A 14,303-nucleotide genomic window follows, 5' to 3' on the forward strand; every position below is an offset into this window, starting at 1 on the left:
TCTTACCTTGCAAGCTAACAGAAACATATCTACATTAGCCGAATTGTGTAAAATGAGCGCGATGAGACCGCGAGCCACTGGTAAAACATTCTGATGAGATAAGTTTGTCACACTGTATATTTTTTAAATTACACACATTGAATCACATCTTAAAAATCATGCATGACAAAATTCGTGTACCAACCTGGTATTGGATTGTCGTGATTGACTGCAACACGGACTGCGGAGCAACGACTCGTTTCTCTTAAGAATGTCCTTGTAATGTTTTGCGGAATGTTGCGAATGTTGCTTTAGTGTTTTCTTGAAATAACGTTCTTGAACCTTCAGGGTCGCTTCCACCTTATTGTACAATGTAGCGGCATCAGATGATAGAGTCATCAATCCCTAAATAATATATAAATATATTTTTTTTTAATCTAACATTTATTTTATAAATGAAAAACTATCGCTTAAAATTATGTACATACTTTAGACGCTGCAGATTTTTTCGCTTGTTCTAATTCATGAAGTTGCTGTTTATGATGCAACAATCGCTTTTGCAATCTTTTACGGTAACTACGAGAGGCTGACGATCGGTTAGCATTTACATATCTCCTTTGCATGGCCGATTCTCCTTGAATAAACTCCCAACGGGAAAATAAACCTTGCAAAACAAAAATGTTATAGATATTATTCTGTTATAAAATTACAATAAAAAAGGAACATTTTATTTTTTTAAGATTGCTCTGAAGCACTAGTTTGTTTTAAAATATTTTCACACATATATAGAATTGCTTTTCTTTTATTGATTAATTTTCTAATGTACTTTTAAAGTGTGTTAATAATCACGAAAAAAAAATCTTTTAAATGTGCATAAACACGTCGTATATTAAATACCTTGTTCTCTAGTTTTCTCATGATTGTCCTCGAAACAAGGCGGTGGTGCGATGGTGTCTAAGCATACCGATAGAAACAATAATACCCAGCCTATTAAGGTGATGTCCAGTCGATTGGAATTGGATGGCGCGTTCGTAAGAGGAGCCAATAATTTACCCAACGTACGAACCATGGCTTCAATAACTGAAGATTTATTTCCCCCGGCTATTAATGATTTCCGTCCAAGGAATGTTAATAAAATAAACACCCTAAAAACAAAATTTGAATATCAAAAAAATATGCGTTTCATAAAATTACGTTTAAACATTAATTCACATTTTATAGGTCATATAAAACGATCATAAACTAATGAAACAAGAAGCGATCTTTCTAAATTCTCTTTAAATTTTTATATTTTTTTGTTTTACATTTATTATATGTATAATATTTACAAGTCATGCGCGAAACAATAAATATTTCCTTTATATTGATTTAATATAATGGATAAATATATTTAAATATAAATATATTCAAATAAATATAAAGCCTCACCTATCTTGTGGGAAAATGTGTGTAGACGCTGACGAGTAAAGATTTATCAAGGTATTAGATAAGAAGTTACCCCACCATGGTTGATGCCCCGCCATGCCAGCTAAGAGCGCAGCAGCTTGAAGTTGTAAACGTGGGGCTGGTGTTACAACGCATATTGAATGGAAAAATTTCTCACAAATTGTTGGAGTGAAAACTTCATATAATGATGTTGGTCGATAGACCTGTGTTTAAAAAACGCCATGTCATATACAGACCTTGTCACGTATAAAGTAATGAAACCAAATGTCATGTGCTAATATTAAATACATAAAAATGCAGCACAATATTGATTGTGGCTTTTAATATCTAATATTGAATTTTTGACATTTTGGCGATTTATCATAATTTTGCACTTAATATTTGCAATATATACATACACTAGGTAATGGACCAATTTCGTACACGATATACAGTAAAATATCAAGAAGAGTCTCTTCAAGAACTCGTAATTTGTCGCTGGGTGCGTTCGCGAAAGATGTAGTTGGCACATTCCGCATACCTCTCCACCATTCGAGACGTCGCCAGACACTCCGTACGACATTTAATTGATGTTGGAACATAATGCATTCCTATAACAATATGATAGATCAATGTGTTGATATGTATTAAAATTATATAAAATAGTGAACTTGAATTACATCCTGAAAATAACAATTCATAATTATAACTTACTTGGTACGTCGACATTATTTTCACCGATGGTTGTTCCTTACTTTCATTAGGTATCTTATTGTAACATAGATAATTTTGCATATGCATAACATTAGGAGTTTCCGAACACAATAATGGATCCAACAAAGTTTTTAGTCTTTCAGTAGCTAAACTAAATCTAAAAATAAGAGAAAGATATTTCTATACATTAACAGAAAACACATACGCGCATATACTCGTATTTATTTATTTATTTATTTATTATATTTTACTTATTTATTATTTATTTTATCATTATTTCTTTTATTATATCTTATATGCAATACCTGCATTGTACATCTTCTGCTAAAGCCGATAATATATTACATTGTGTATCAATGGTAGCTTGTAAAGAAGAATCAAAAATATCGGCATCAAATGATGAAGCATCATTTGTTTCCGAATAATCTTCCCCAGGCAAAACTACCATATGTCCGTAAAACATTCCTAATGGTATTTTACACGTAGTTGTGGACATTCCATAGCGTCCTATTGTAGTGATCTAATAATTATATAAAGTAAATAATTAATTTACAGAGGAAAATTCGATTCATATTTTGTAAGTAAAGAAGTAAAAGAAAGGCAAGTGGATTGATATACATAAAAAAGAAAAATTAAATAAATAATAAAAAATGTATTATATACAAAATCACAACTGTAAGATAATGTTTTAGAGAAGTACTAAATATTACTTATAAGATAAAGCAAATATGATCAGAAAGAGGTTTATGAACATCATAGGCGAAAAGAAACAACTAAAACAAAGATCTATTATTACTGATGTGTTATATAGTTTACCTTGAGATATCTACACACAGGTGGCGGCTGAAGATCGCAGACAATCAACGGCCTACATCCAATATCACCTGCGACGATAAGCCGTGTGCCGTCTATTTCTTCGCTCTTAGTCCAAATATCTATGGATAGCGATACCAAATCATTGCATGAAGGTATCATCAAATCGGTCAGCAATACAGGTGATCCGAAATCTAAAATAACGAATCGACGGGCTCCCGAATGCATCCGTTCGACGACCAATGCTTGCTGAGGCGGCCAGCATAGCAACCTTCCCCACGGGAATGTAATATCATCTCGCTGCAACATACATAATTTATTAATCGCTGGTGAAATAATTATTTCTTAAATTTACACACTTCTCAAACGCAATGTGACAAAAATATAAGAAAGCGGAATGCTATTTCATTCACTGCAGCGATTATTACTGTGAAATAGGCAATTGTATTTTGGATACATACTGAAACACATAAAAAATTACATCGTAATGTCCCACGATTAGCGAACATAATTTTAATGACAATTTTTGTCGGGTTTTTATAATATTTTCGAATTGTAAGCAAATAAGAGTTTCACCGCAAATTAAAATTGATTATAAATAACAAAACATATTTTCAATTAATTTCAAGCGCATATTACTTCAATAGAACGTTAATAAATATCAAATCCACATTAATTATAGAATATGTCATTATGTTAAGGTCGCCAATTATGGGATACTTCAAACAATTGAGTTATAAATTGAAACATAACTAAATCACAATTTTGTAATTTTCTGAATATACACATTTGTAGATCTGTTGATTTATGTGTACAGAAAGATAAGTCTGTTGCAAACTCTCATTACGCATGATTTTCGCGTAATACAAGAATACACATAAAAAATAAGATGAGATTATACTCGGTATATTATAACAACTAGCCCTATAATTGCATCAAACAATAAAGCGAATGTATAAAAAAAAGGACAAACTGTGTCGGCTGCACGTACACATAAAAAATGAAAATTGTTTAAATGATCTTAATATAAAACTAGTTGATAGCTAGTTCTCTGCTGTGAATAACATTAATTTAAAATAAAAAAAGGGAATGAGAAAAAAACCCATGAACGTACGAAAAATAATATATGTAGTAATTATATGCGAGGATATTAACATCGAATACATAATTAATTACATAATAAATTTCATAATAAATTTCATGTAACTCATGCAACTTGCACTTAACATCATTCAGCTGCATTTGACAGATAGAAAACTTTTAGCGAACGAGTGTCTCTATTACAATCAGCATATTAACAAAGCGATTGAATGACGAAAGGACAGTGTATCACTGAACTTAGAAACAGGAATTTACAAAAAAAAAAGAAAAAATAAGAATGGTGCGTGTGTCTTTGTCTATGTAATCTACCTTTTTAGGATTGCCCTCCTCAACTTTGTTTACAGCAGTATTGATACTTTGTACGCATGACTTTTCTTTTGTTATAATGGAACTTAATATGTGTGAACTAGGCATATTATTTTGCGTGCTATGCCAAGTCTGGTTGTCACCAGACATTTCATTAGCCTCATCATAATCCGATTGTTCATCGGGTGTGAGCAATAGTTGCGCAGACGGCTTCTTTAAAACTCTTCCCGTATACATACTAAGCAGATCGCTTAACGTAGCTGTCGATTTAGCTTGAACATGTGGTCCTAGCGATCCAGCATCCAAGTTCTACAATTAATATTTCTATCTGAATTAAAATTCAACTACTCTAACATCTATATTGTATATGCCATTTTATGACTGAACAGTCATTACACAGTCGTTACACAGCCACTGTTAATTGCGAAAGAATGTAATTCGCCTTGCCTACTCTACGAATGCTGAGAATTAATTTGGCGCACTATTTCGTAGATGGTATTATATTTTACAATTGTGCTCAAGTCTGCTCGAGTTCATTGTCCGTAGTCTAATGTCACATTTGCACGAGACAATTATAATATTATCACTATCATTGACATCGCAGAGCTTTTTAAACAAAGCAATGATTCAATTTATGTGTTCACTCTTATACATGTTTACAGAATAAGTCGCACATCGTTTCATTAAAAAAGGATATACCACAACTTTTAATACATTTAAATGCATGCAGGAAATACTTACATATGTATGATGTATCGTTTTAATATCAGGCACACCATTGTTGCTTGTCGCTGCACTATCATACAAAGTGGGTCCAATATTAATTGTATTCATACCAGGATCGATCTTTTCCATCTTCGTGCCGTCGGAGGCAGCATGACAAGTAAAATGAAGAGGTTCAACCTAAATCAACATTCAAATATCATAAATAATACAGAACATAATCGATATACAATCATCTTATTTATTAATTAAATAATATTACCTCGAGGAGACCTTTCATATTCTGATTGGTGCACAATGCCTTCAACTTGCTGGATATTACAAATTCACTAGCGGGATGTGTAGGCAGTGTGAGTAGGTCCCTCAAATCAATAGAATCCTGTGATATCTTGGACGAGTGTATAGCACTCGACGAAGCAACAGGAGGGCCTGTTTGCTCACTGGTTACAACAGATGCATACGTCACGGGTATTGAACTAAATTTTGGTAACATTGGTGGCTCTAAGTCGAAAAGCTCCGTTTCAAAAGGCGTGTTATATAGACCGAACCTGAAGAAAAATTTATTTGTTAAGATTATAACAAAAAAATAAAAATTATTAGAAAAATTTAATATTGTATATATTAAATTGGTTAATTATTTATTTTGAGTATTAAAAGTATTTATTAATGCCTTTAATACTCAAAACAATGAATCACTAACCGATTTAGGGCTACTTTTACCAATCTCCGGTTAACTTAACCAGTCTAGTAACTTTGCAGGATTCCAATTGGAACAAATGTCAGAGAAAAAATGCAAAGAGAAATTATCAATGCATATGTGTAAATGTATTAACTCTTCAGTTCGCATTTTTTTCTTCGACATCAGCTTCAGTTGGAATCCTGCAAAATTACTAGACTGTTAAGTTAACCGGAGCTTGGTAAAAGTCTTAGTACTTGAAGATTTCTCTAATTTATAAAAAAAAAGTTAAGAAATATACAACCTTGTCGCGAGCAGCAAATGGTACGGATTCACTCTATTAGATACTTCAGTGGCTATCTGTTGCACCAGGGTGACACATTTATGTGCAATACTGTAATTTTTATCTAATGGCAAAAATCTAGTAATGAGTAATTGGAGCCATCTCAGTGAACCAGCCCAGTGAACTTCCATTATTGATGGCAACAAGTTGACCAATACAGAGAGCATGGCCTCGTCAAAGGTTTGAGCCGATGAATCCTCTATGTTATAAAATCCCCTAAAAAGGATAATAATTTTTTCCATTCATAAAATCTTCACATAATTAGCATTGTATCAATATCATTTCAAATAATCGCTCACCCGCTGCAAAGAATAATTAATTTAACGCATTTGTGCGCTATACTTCTCCCAGCATGCAAGAGGCATGTTCGTAATAAGCTGGATAGTCGTCCTTGCACGGAACGTATCGTCTCCAATTGAAGAGCTTTAATTTCGGCGCTGTTCTGAACGCTGCGCAATCTCGTTAATCTTATTGAGGCTACCCATATTAGAATGTCAAGAGCTATAGATTGTACGACGGGAGAACTGCAAACGTTTGTTTAGAGTGTTAACTTTCTATAAGCTTAAACATGGTTAAACTTCTATTATTTTTGTTACTTACTCGACAGGTACTTGCAAGCATGCGACATTCAAAAGATTATCGACAAAAGTTTTGGATTCTAACATAGCACATCTCTGCATCCTTTCGTCAGGCATGCTGGTGGGATTTACTGATCTCACGGTGATGGAGATCTCGTAAATCCAATTGCACCCTTAAATAAAAAACATGTGTATAGTTTTTAATGTACAAAATTTTTAGTGCAAAACAATTAGCGTTTTCTTATAAATTATATTGAAAATCTAACGACAATAAAATTATCGCATCTATAAAAAGAATATAAAGATATTCTTGAAAAATTATGTAACACAGTATTTTATATATATATATATAATAAATTTATTTTAATGTGTTCGTTAAATTAATAAATTCTCAGATTATATTTACCAACATAGCATCCCAACTTCTTGCTATTCGCACCTTCGTCAAATCGTTCTCCAGCATTAGGGGGCACAAGTGGACGTACTTCAAATATCTTTAGCTTTTTACAAGTTGGTGGTTTACTTTCTGCTAAATTTGCTTTAGATTTCGCAGACGTCTTGAAAGTAGAGAAAGAAAAGAAAATACTTTAATAAAATACCGATTCTATAAAGATACAGAACATAATAAAAGATTGATAAGTACATTACTCACTCCATCCTTTTGATCTACTAAAGCTTTGATGTGAACGAGCAACGTTCTAGCTTTCGAGCGAAACAATTTTGGGCTTGTCAATGTTACACATCCCATGTGACATGACAGATCTACGCAACGATGCAAATCAATAGGACCACAGAGGATTTCGGTATTATGCTGACGTTGATATTCCTCTGTGATAACTGGATTTTCGTTCTTTTGTTCGGTTCCTATGTTAAATTCAATTCTCTCGTCTATGGGGGTGGTTGGTATCTTCTGATGACCGATCCTCTTTATATTTTGCTTCAACAAAGTAACTTGAATATTGGGTAACTCTTGATAGAACGGATGCAAGGTAAATCGGACATCAACATGTCCTATACTTCCTGCTGCGCTTCGAGGTAAAGTAAGCTCGAATACGTGTTCATCCCAAGTAGTCCTAACATAACATGTAAATGTGTTATAACTTTATAATGTATCTTCTTTTTTTAACCGCGTATTCTTTGTATAATTTTACATCGATCTTTTCTTATCAAGAAATATACTGTACTATTTTATTTACAATTCTTTAAATTTCAATATAAATAGTTTTATTATTTATCACACGCTGTAAGATAGTACTAAAAATACTTATATTACTAAGCATAAAAGAATAAATACGATAAAAGAATGATTTAATTAATTAGAAATTAATTAAAAAATAATTTTAAAAATCATTTAAAAAATATAAAAATATTAAAAAATAATTTAAAATATATATACAGATATTTTAATAATTAATAAGAGAATCCACAATTAAAAGACGGAATGCAGTTTCTTTGAGATAGTCAGCATATCTGTTAAAACATTTATAATTATGTCTCCTTACGCATCACTTTGTAACCGCCACGTTCTCGTATGATGCTGATCTTCTGATTGATGAAGATGCTGCGGATGACGTCTTTGTCTCTGAGCTTGCATCATTTCACTCCAACACGGAGGGACGGTCGCGCTATATGCAGGGGAATGTCGACTAAATCGTGTAAGTTCGTATAACAGCCCTAAGTCCCAGTAAGAGAAATTCGATTTATGTGCTAATAATTCGTCGCTAAAACGTAGAAAATATTCAAAAGTTAATAAATAAATATCAAAAGAATACTTTTACATTGTTTTATAAATAATGTCATAAAAAACATTATAAAGCTATTAACACTAGAACTGTTAATGGTGTTTCGATATCGCTCCGCTAATCATTTCAATTTTTTTCTTTTTCTTCAAATAATAGTAAAATAACTTCTTTCTAATCGAAAACAGGGACAGGAAATTATCAAATTGGTACCTTCGGCAATTCTAGCGTTAAAATATTTCGGTTATTGCAAATTCAAAATGAAAACTTGCTGCATGAAACTTACTAACAAATCGACGACGTTGACGTACTAGGAGCTATATTTTCACAAGTACAGCTTCCCTCACTACCCATATTCACATCATCAACATCGTCTTTCTCTTCTGCGGAGTCCTCCTCCTCCGCTGTAATGAAGAAATGCAATGTGCCATCACTCGTGCACACACACAGCCTTTCCAAACCTGAAAAAATCACTAGCCTTAACACACAAATTCTCAACACAATCCCCACAAATATTCCAAATTAATCTCCCATTCGCTCCCGTTTGTTTTTCTTTTAAAAACGTTTTTAGAGGGACACTTACTGTTGCAATAAGTCGCAGAGATGAATTTCTTTCCATCTAATCTCGCCTCCGTTACAGTCTTCAGCGTACTTAAGTTTAATAATCTGACCACACCGTCTTTACATACAAGGGCAACTTGTCCGGCAGGTTCCTGAATAGCTGAATTATTAGTGGAATTGGTACTAGAGTTAGTAGAAAATGACGTGCACTTTTGTTTTTCTTGAAGTGGAAGTAGTACATGTTCCACCGGCGCCTGTTCCAAAGGTAACTCTCGCTTCACCAGTGGTTCCGACGCCACTTTTACTACTGGGCCCGTGAAATCCAAAGCATATACAAGCAACAGGGCATTCGCGTTGCTCTCGTTACTGTGGATTTCGCCGTTTATCAATTTGCTGGACTGGCTGTCATTATGGTCCCAGTACATATAACTTTTCTGCGGAAAGAAATCGCTTTCGTCGTCAACATCCATCTGATTGGTATTTGACGAAGATTCGACGGAAGCGTTATCCGCCACGGGACACATCGCGACATACAGGTATCTTCCGTCCTTGGACGTAGTAATGTACGTAATGCGGAGAGAGTCCGGAGCGTTTATCGCCAACGTTTTGATGACCACCGGTTCTGCCTTGGTAATTTTCATAAGATCTAAGCTCTTTTTGTTTATCGTTGTCAAGTCAGATGTCGATGCAAAGTGGGTCGAGCCGTTAATAGGAGGAAAATTGGGATCGTAGGGAGTTGACGTCGTCGGGGTCGGACCAAAGGGAATACCGATGGGACTCGAGTAAATGCCGTTGGAGGACGAGGCGGTTAAAGTGTTGGGCGGGAAGATACCGTCGTAATGCGGACCAACTACCATATCCGAGTCTACATCTTCGATAACTGGCACTTCATAAAAAATTTTACTAAGGAAGAGCTCCTGGTACAAGCTTTCCTGACGTCCGCCATTCGAGCTGGCGCTAGTTCCTGTCCCAGATAGAGTCTTCTTAGTCTTTGATTCTTTAGAATTATCTTCCTTGATAGGTTGCGCCGTTGCAGCCTTATGATGAAAGTCATACAATACTAAGTAATGCAACCTCGACGATATGTACCTATCACCCGCTACCTTCATTATATCTAGAGTATCACTGGCAGCACTATTTACACTGTTCATTGCACGAACTAACGACGATGAACTTGCTAGATCGCTCGAGGCAGCCCACACATTCTCTAAAGTTCTTAATTGCGAGGGATTGTTAACTGTCACTGTAACCCCACACACTAAGCACGGTCGAATCTTATGCTCTGTCGTCTCAATGTTTATAGATGACGAGGAGTTGATGCTTTTTGCTTCCTCTCTCAGGGTTACTGGAGATCCCACTACTGAAAGTGCTGTAACTTGTACTTTATAGAACGACGAAGGCTTGTATTCCGAAAGTGGATCCGAGTCTGAGCCTAGATTTGTTAAATACGGAGGCGTCAAATTTCTCGCAGCACAAAACTGTATTGATTCCTTATTGTTTATTTCTTGATCCAAGGGTGATATATAAAATGATACTTCTCTCTGCAAAATGACAGTAATTATATTACTTTAAATAAAGATAAAATTATATTACTTTTAATTAAAGTAAAAAAGATAACATACATCTAAGGAATATCAAGCTTAATTTTTAAAATAAATAACTTGTGAATATACAGCCTTATATACGGCCAAAAGTATTATAAGCACCTTATTAACCATTATTTAACGTTTTAGCTAAAAAAATCGATGTATGATACTACTGTGAATTATCTTTTGTTTAAAAAACATTTTAAATTTATAAACTTATTAATGCCGATAATCAATAAATAAATGATATTGGTACAAGAATTTTAGGATTTGTTTTCTATTTCTCTATTATAACAATTTTCTTTTCACTATCACCAAAAATTTCAAACATGTACCTATTTCACTTTAAGTACAGAAAGTGTGAAGTAGTTCAGCTAAAAGCCAGAACTCCAGATAAATAAAAAAAAATATGAGAGCCTAATATTTTTGGCCAAGATTTGGCCAAGAAAAGATACCCTCAGATATGGTATAGTATTGATAATGCAAAACCTCGAATAGCTTACCTTCAATTGATTCGTTATGTTCCAAATATTTACAAAACCATTGGAAGAGGCTGTAGCCGCGAGGCCTGTGACATTAGTAGTACCTATGACGTCCACCGTATCGCCTGCCTCACGAGCGGGAGCCGTTGCAAGAGTCACGGATAATGGAACATTCTGTGTGTATTCACCCTTAACGAATGGACATGCGGGCGAATGCCTCTCATGCTCCGACCATGGCTCGTCAGTAGGCTCCCAACATACTAAGCACACGTTACAAGTAAAACACATCGCTCTGTCATCTCCTGTAGCATTTGGCTCGTGATAGAAACCAGCCTGGGCCATTTGATCAGGTAAAGCCCATCTAAAATATTTATTCTATTACAATTTTGTGTCTAATAAGTCATGAATTGCATTCATTATAAGAAACAGGAATATAGAATATAAAAAAGTTGTAAAATTAAAGCAACTATGTTACAATCTACCTAATAATAAAATACGTAATATGTTACGTACTTGTAATTCATATGTGGCCATTTTGGAAAAGTATTACGACGTGCTGCTTCACTAAACATTAATGCTCTATCAGTGGGACCACCTTCTAACGCAAGACTAGGCAATAGGCCATTTAGTCGTTCATTGATCGCGGAGGCAATGGGCAGTGCTGCTATATGCCGATTTTGCCTTTTTAATTCCATTACTAAACCAGAGCAGACGAGTTTTAAAGATCCATGTGGTAATTCCAAACATATCGTATTCCACTGCAATTAAAATTTCCATTTTCAATTTTAATAATTTTAGCATTAATATATTGATATTAATTCTGTATGCATAATACCAAGATTTATTAAAAATCTTGTATATATTTATTTAATAAATTATTTTTGTTCTTTGTTTAACATAATATATAATAAACTATATTTTTAACTAATTCCCATAATTATATTAACTATCATAAAAAAATTTAGATTGTTCAATATTAAAAATCTCTATACAATTCTATAATTCTTCCCTAAAATAATACTCAAAATTAATTGAGTAAAAATAATAGTTCTCTATATCATAAAGATTAAATTATTAAAAAATATATTAACTTTTTATTCTTACTAAATACATTAAATAAATAAACACCTAACAAGTGTACTAAAAAATGTACTTCAACTTTAAAATAATTTATTTACTTTTATATTCTCACTTTTATATTCATCTATAATCTAAAATAAATACAACAAAAAATGTTATATATTTAACATTTTATACATAAAATAATTAATGCTTTACAAATTGTACTTACTTTTTGAGCTTTAATTCCCTTTTTCTGATTTGTTTGTGCTGTAACAATTTTACTTGACAGTTCTTGCAGCACCTCCAGCAAATGTTCCACACCTGGCAATTCTACGCATTGTAGGCATTGAAGCAATATCGTTGCCTCCGACAGCAATAGTTCCAGCTTTACGACATCCTCACTTTTAGAAATTGGGGTTTGCAAAATTGTATCTAACAGCAGGACCCCATTGTAATCACTACGTATGCCAATCCCTCGTCCATCTGTATACAGCACTTTGTCTATTCCATCCGATAAATAAATCCCTTGCAATTTCCCATTAGGTTTACCTACAATCGCCATTACAAGCATAAGCATTTTATAATTCTTCACATATTTCACATATTTTTCACTTTTATTTTCAATAATACATATTTTAACAATATATAAATTAATGTATCTCTAATACAAATTTTAAAAAACATTAATACAAAAATGTAAATTGATTACTTTTATTTTAATAATTGTGAAAAACACTAAAATATTAAATATTTAAATATTTTCCAGTTGCCATCACATAATCTTATAAAATTGTTCGAATATCCACATAATATATATTTTAAGTACATTTTGTTTAAATAATATACATTTCATATAATATTAATAGATACTAATATATTGGTATTCTCTCAACATGATGTTGGAAAATCATGCAAAGATCTTACAAAAATCTTGATTTTGAAAAACATAGAAACATTCTTCGTTCTTATTTCTTGTACAAAAGAATGCTTCTTTGCCGTAATCACGTCACAATAAAGATACCGTTCATAAAAAACTTTATCTTTGATGATTGGATCAGGTCAAGTTCCGAAGCAATTTGTGAAATTAATAGAATTAGTTCTTAGAAGATAACAACAAAGAACATAATTGGAATACTGCACAATGCTGACAGTCATAGATCCATTTCTTTAAGCCACATCGTATTACTTTCCACATTAAAAATGCAATTTATTTTCGCAGAACAAAGGAACAGAGACAAAATCCAGGAAGGTGTGAAAAGCATGGCCGGAATGCAACAAATTAAGATTATCTTCTTGACTCTCCGGATTCCAGGGAAGAGACGAAGCTTGTCGCTTTCAGGCACTTCGTGCCGGAAAATTTCAACGACGAGGAAGTCGTGTCGTCTTATTCCGGGAAAACGTACGCGACCTTGACACGCGTTATTGCACAGTATTCCGCAAACATCGGGCGGACAGCCGTGACGGCGACGGGGATGACGCTGTCGGAGGGGGGAGGGAGGAAATCTATCGTTCGCTCGGCGCCGACCCGGCGGGGTAGTCCGCGAGAATCGATCACGACGAGGAAGCCGCACACGCTCACCAGACAGAGAACTCCTCTGTAGGATCACGCCGGAGTTGACATCGAACACGTATACTTGTGCGCTGCCAGTAGTGATGAGTAGAACGTTTAGATTGGCGTGATAGATAATACTCTTGCACTCGGTGTCCACGTTCAAGCAACCGTCCTCCTTCAATAGCCACGGGTCATCATCAGCCATTTTGCTCATGCGGATCACGCTTTCCTGAAAAACTTTTCTCTAACGCTCGGACATCACGAGAAACATGGCGCACTCGTCAACGCCATCTTTGAATGGAACGTCAGCAGATCGCACTGAATACAGCCAACTATCGTCCCTCCCGTAATCGTTCGATCCCTGCGGGATATCGAGCTTCGATTCTCAGAACGTTCACATCGAACGCTTTAAGGTGGCTTTAAGATGCCTTTACATGGGAGCGTCATAGTGTGCCTTCCAACAAGCGACACAGTACGACACAGTCACCTTTGTTTAACATTGGCTCAAACAACAAGGATATAATGATCCATTGTGTCACACCGTGTCATTTGTGTCGCTTGTTGGAAGGCACACATAGCAGAGAAAAGTCTGATGCTGAATTCACCCTGCATCCAATTTATGTCGTACGACGCTCTGCGACCAATCAGAAAACAGGATTCCGA

General features: G+C 34.4%; 1 protein-coding gene across 1 annotated transcript in view; it reads right to left on the reverse strand.

Moving 5' to 3' along the window:
• Bruce (BIR repeat containing ubiquitin-conjugating enzyme) overlaps window positions 1–13,921 on the reverse strand; it is a 30,563-nt gene extending 16,642 nt beyond the window's left edge. The window contains 24 exon segments of the mRNA XM_018517973.1: window positions 7–148; window positions 185–384; window positions 468–643; window positions 877–1,124; window positions 1,408–1,628; window positions 1,824–2,015; window positions 2,119–2,275; window positions 2,424–2,638; window positions 2,935–3,231; window positions 4,342–4,647; window positions 5,080–5,241; window positions 5,324–5,609; window positions 6,042–6,296; window positions 6,380–6,604; window positions 6,681–6,831; window positions 7,065–7,215; window positions 7,311–7,731; window positions 8,161–8,379; window positions 8,684–8,858; window positions 8,981–10,499; window positions 11,048–11,387; window positions 11,540–11,784; window positions 12,318–12,637; window positions 13,668–13,921. Of these exon segments, the coding sequence (XP_018373475.1) occupies window positions 7–148; window positions 185–384; window positions 468–643; window positions 877–1,124; window positions 1,408–1,628; window positions 1,824–2,015; window positions 2,119–2,275; window positions 2,424–2,638; window positions 2,935–3,231; window positions 4,342–4,647; window positions 5,080–5,241; window positions 5,324–5,609; window positions 6,042–6,296; window positions 6,380–6,604; window positions 6,681–6,831; window positions 7,065–7,215; window positions 7,311–7,731; window positions 8,161–8,379; window positions 8,684–8,858; window positions 8,981–10,499; window positions 11,048–11,387; window positions 11,540–11,784; window positions 12,318–12,637; window positions 13,668–13,854 (6,810 nt within the window). The 5' untranslated portion in view covers window positions 13,855–13,921.
• Between the last annotated feature and the right edge of the window lie 382 nt (window positions 13,922–14,303).

This window comes from Trachymyrmex cornetzi, unplaced genomic scaffold (genome assembly GCF_001594075.2).
Source record: "Trachymyrmex cornetzi isolate Tcor2-1 unplaced genomic scaffold, Tcor1.1 scaffold73, whole genome shotgun sequence".
Lineage (NCBI taxonomy): Eukaryota > Metazoa > Arthropoda > Insecta > Hymenoptera > Formicidae > Trachymyrmex > Trachymyrmex cornetzi.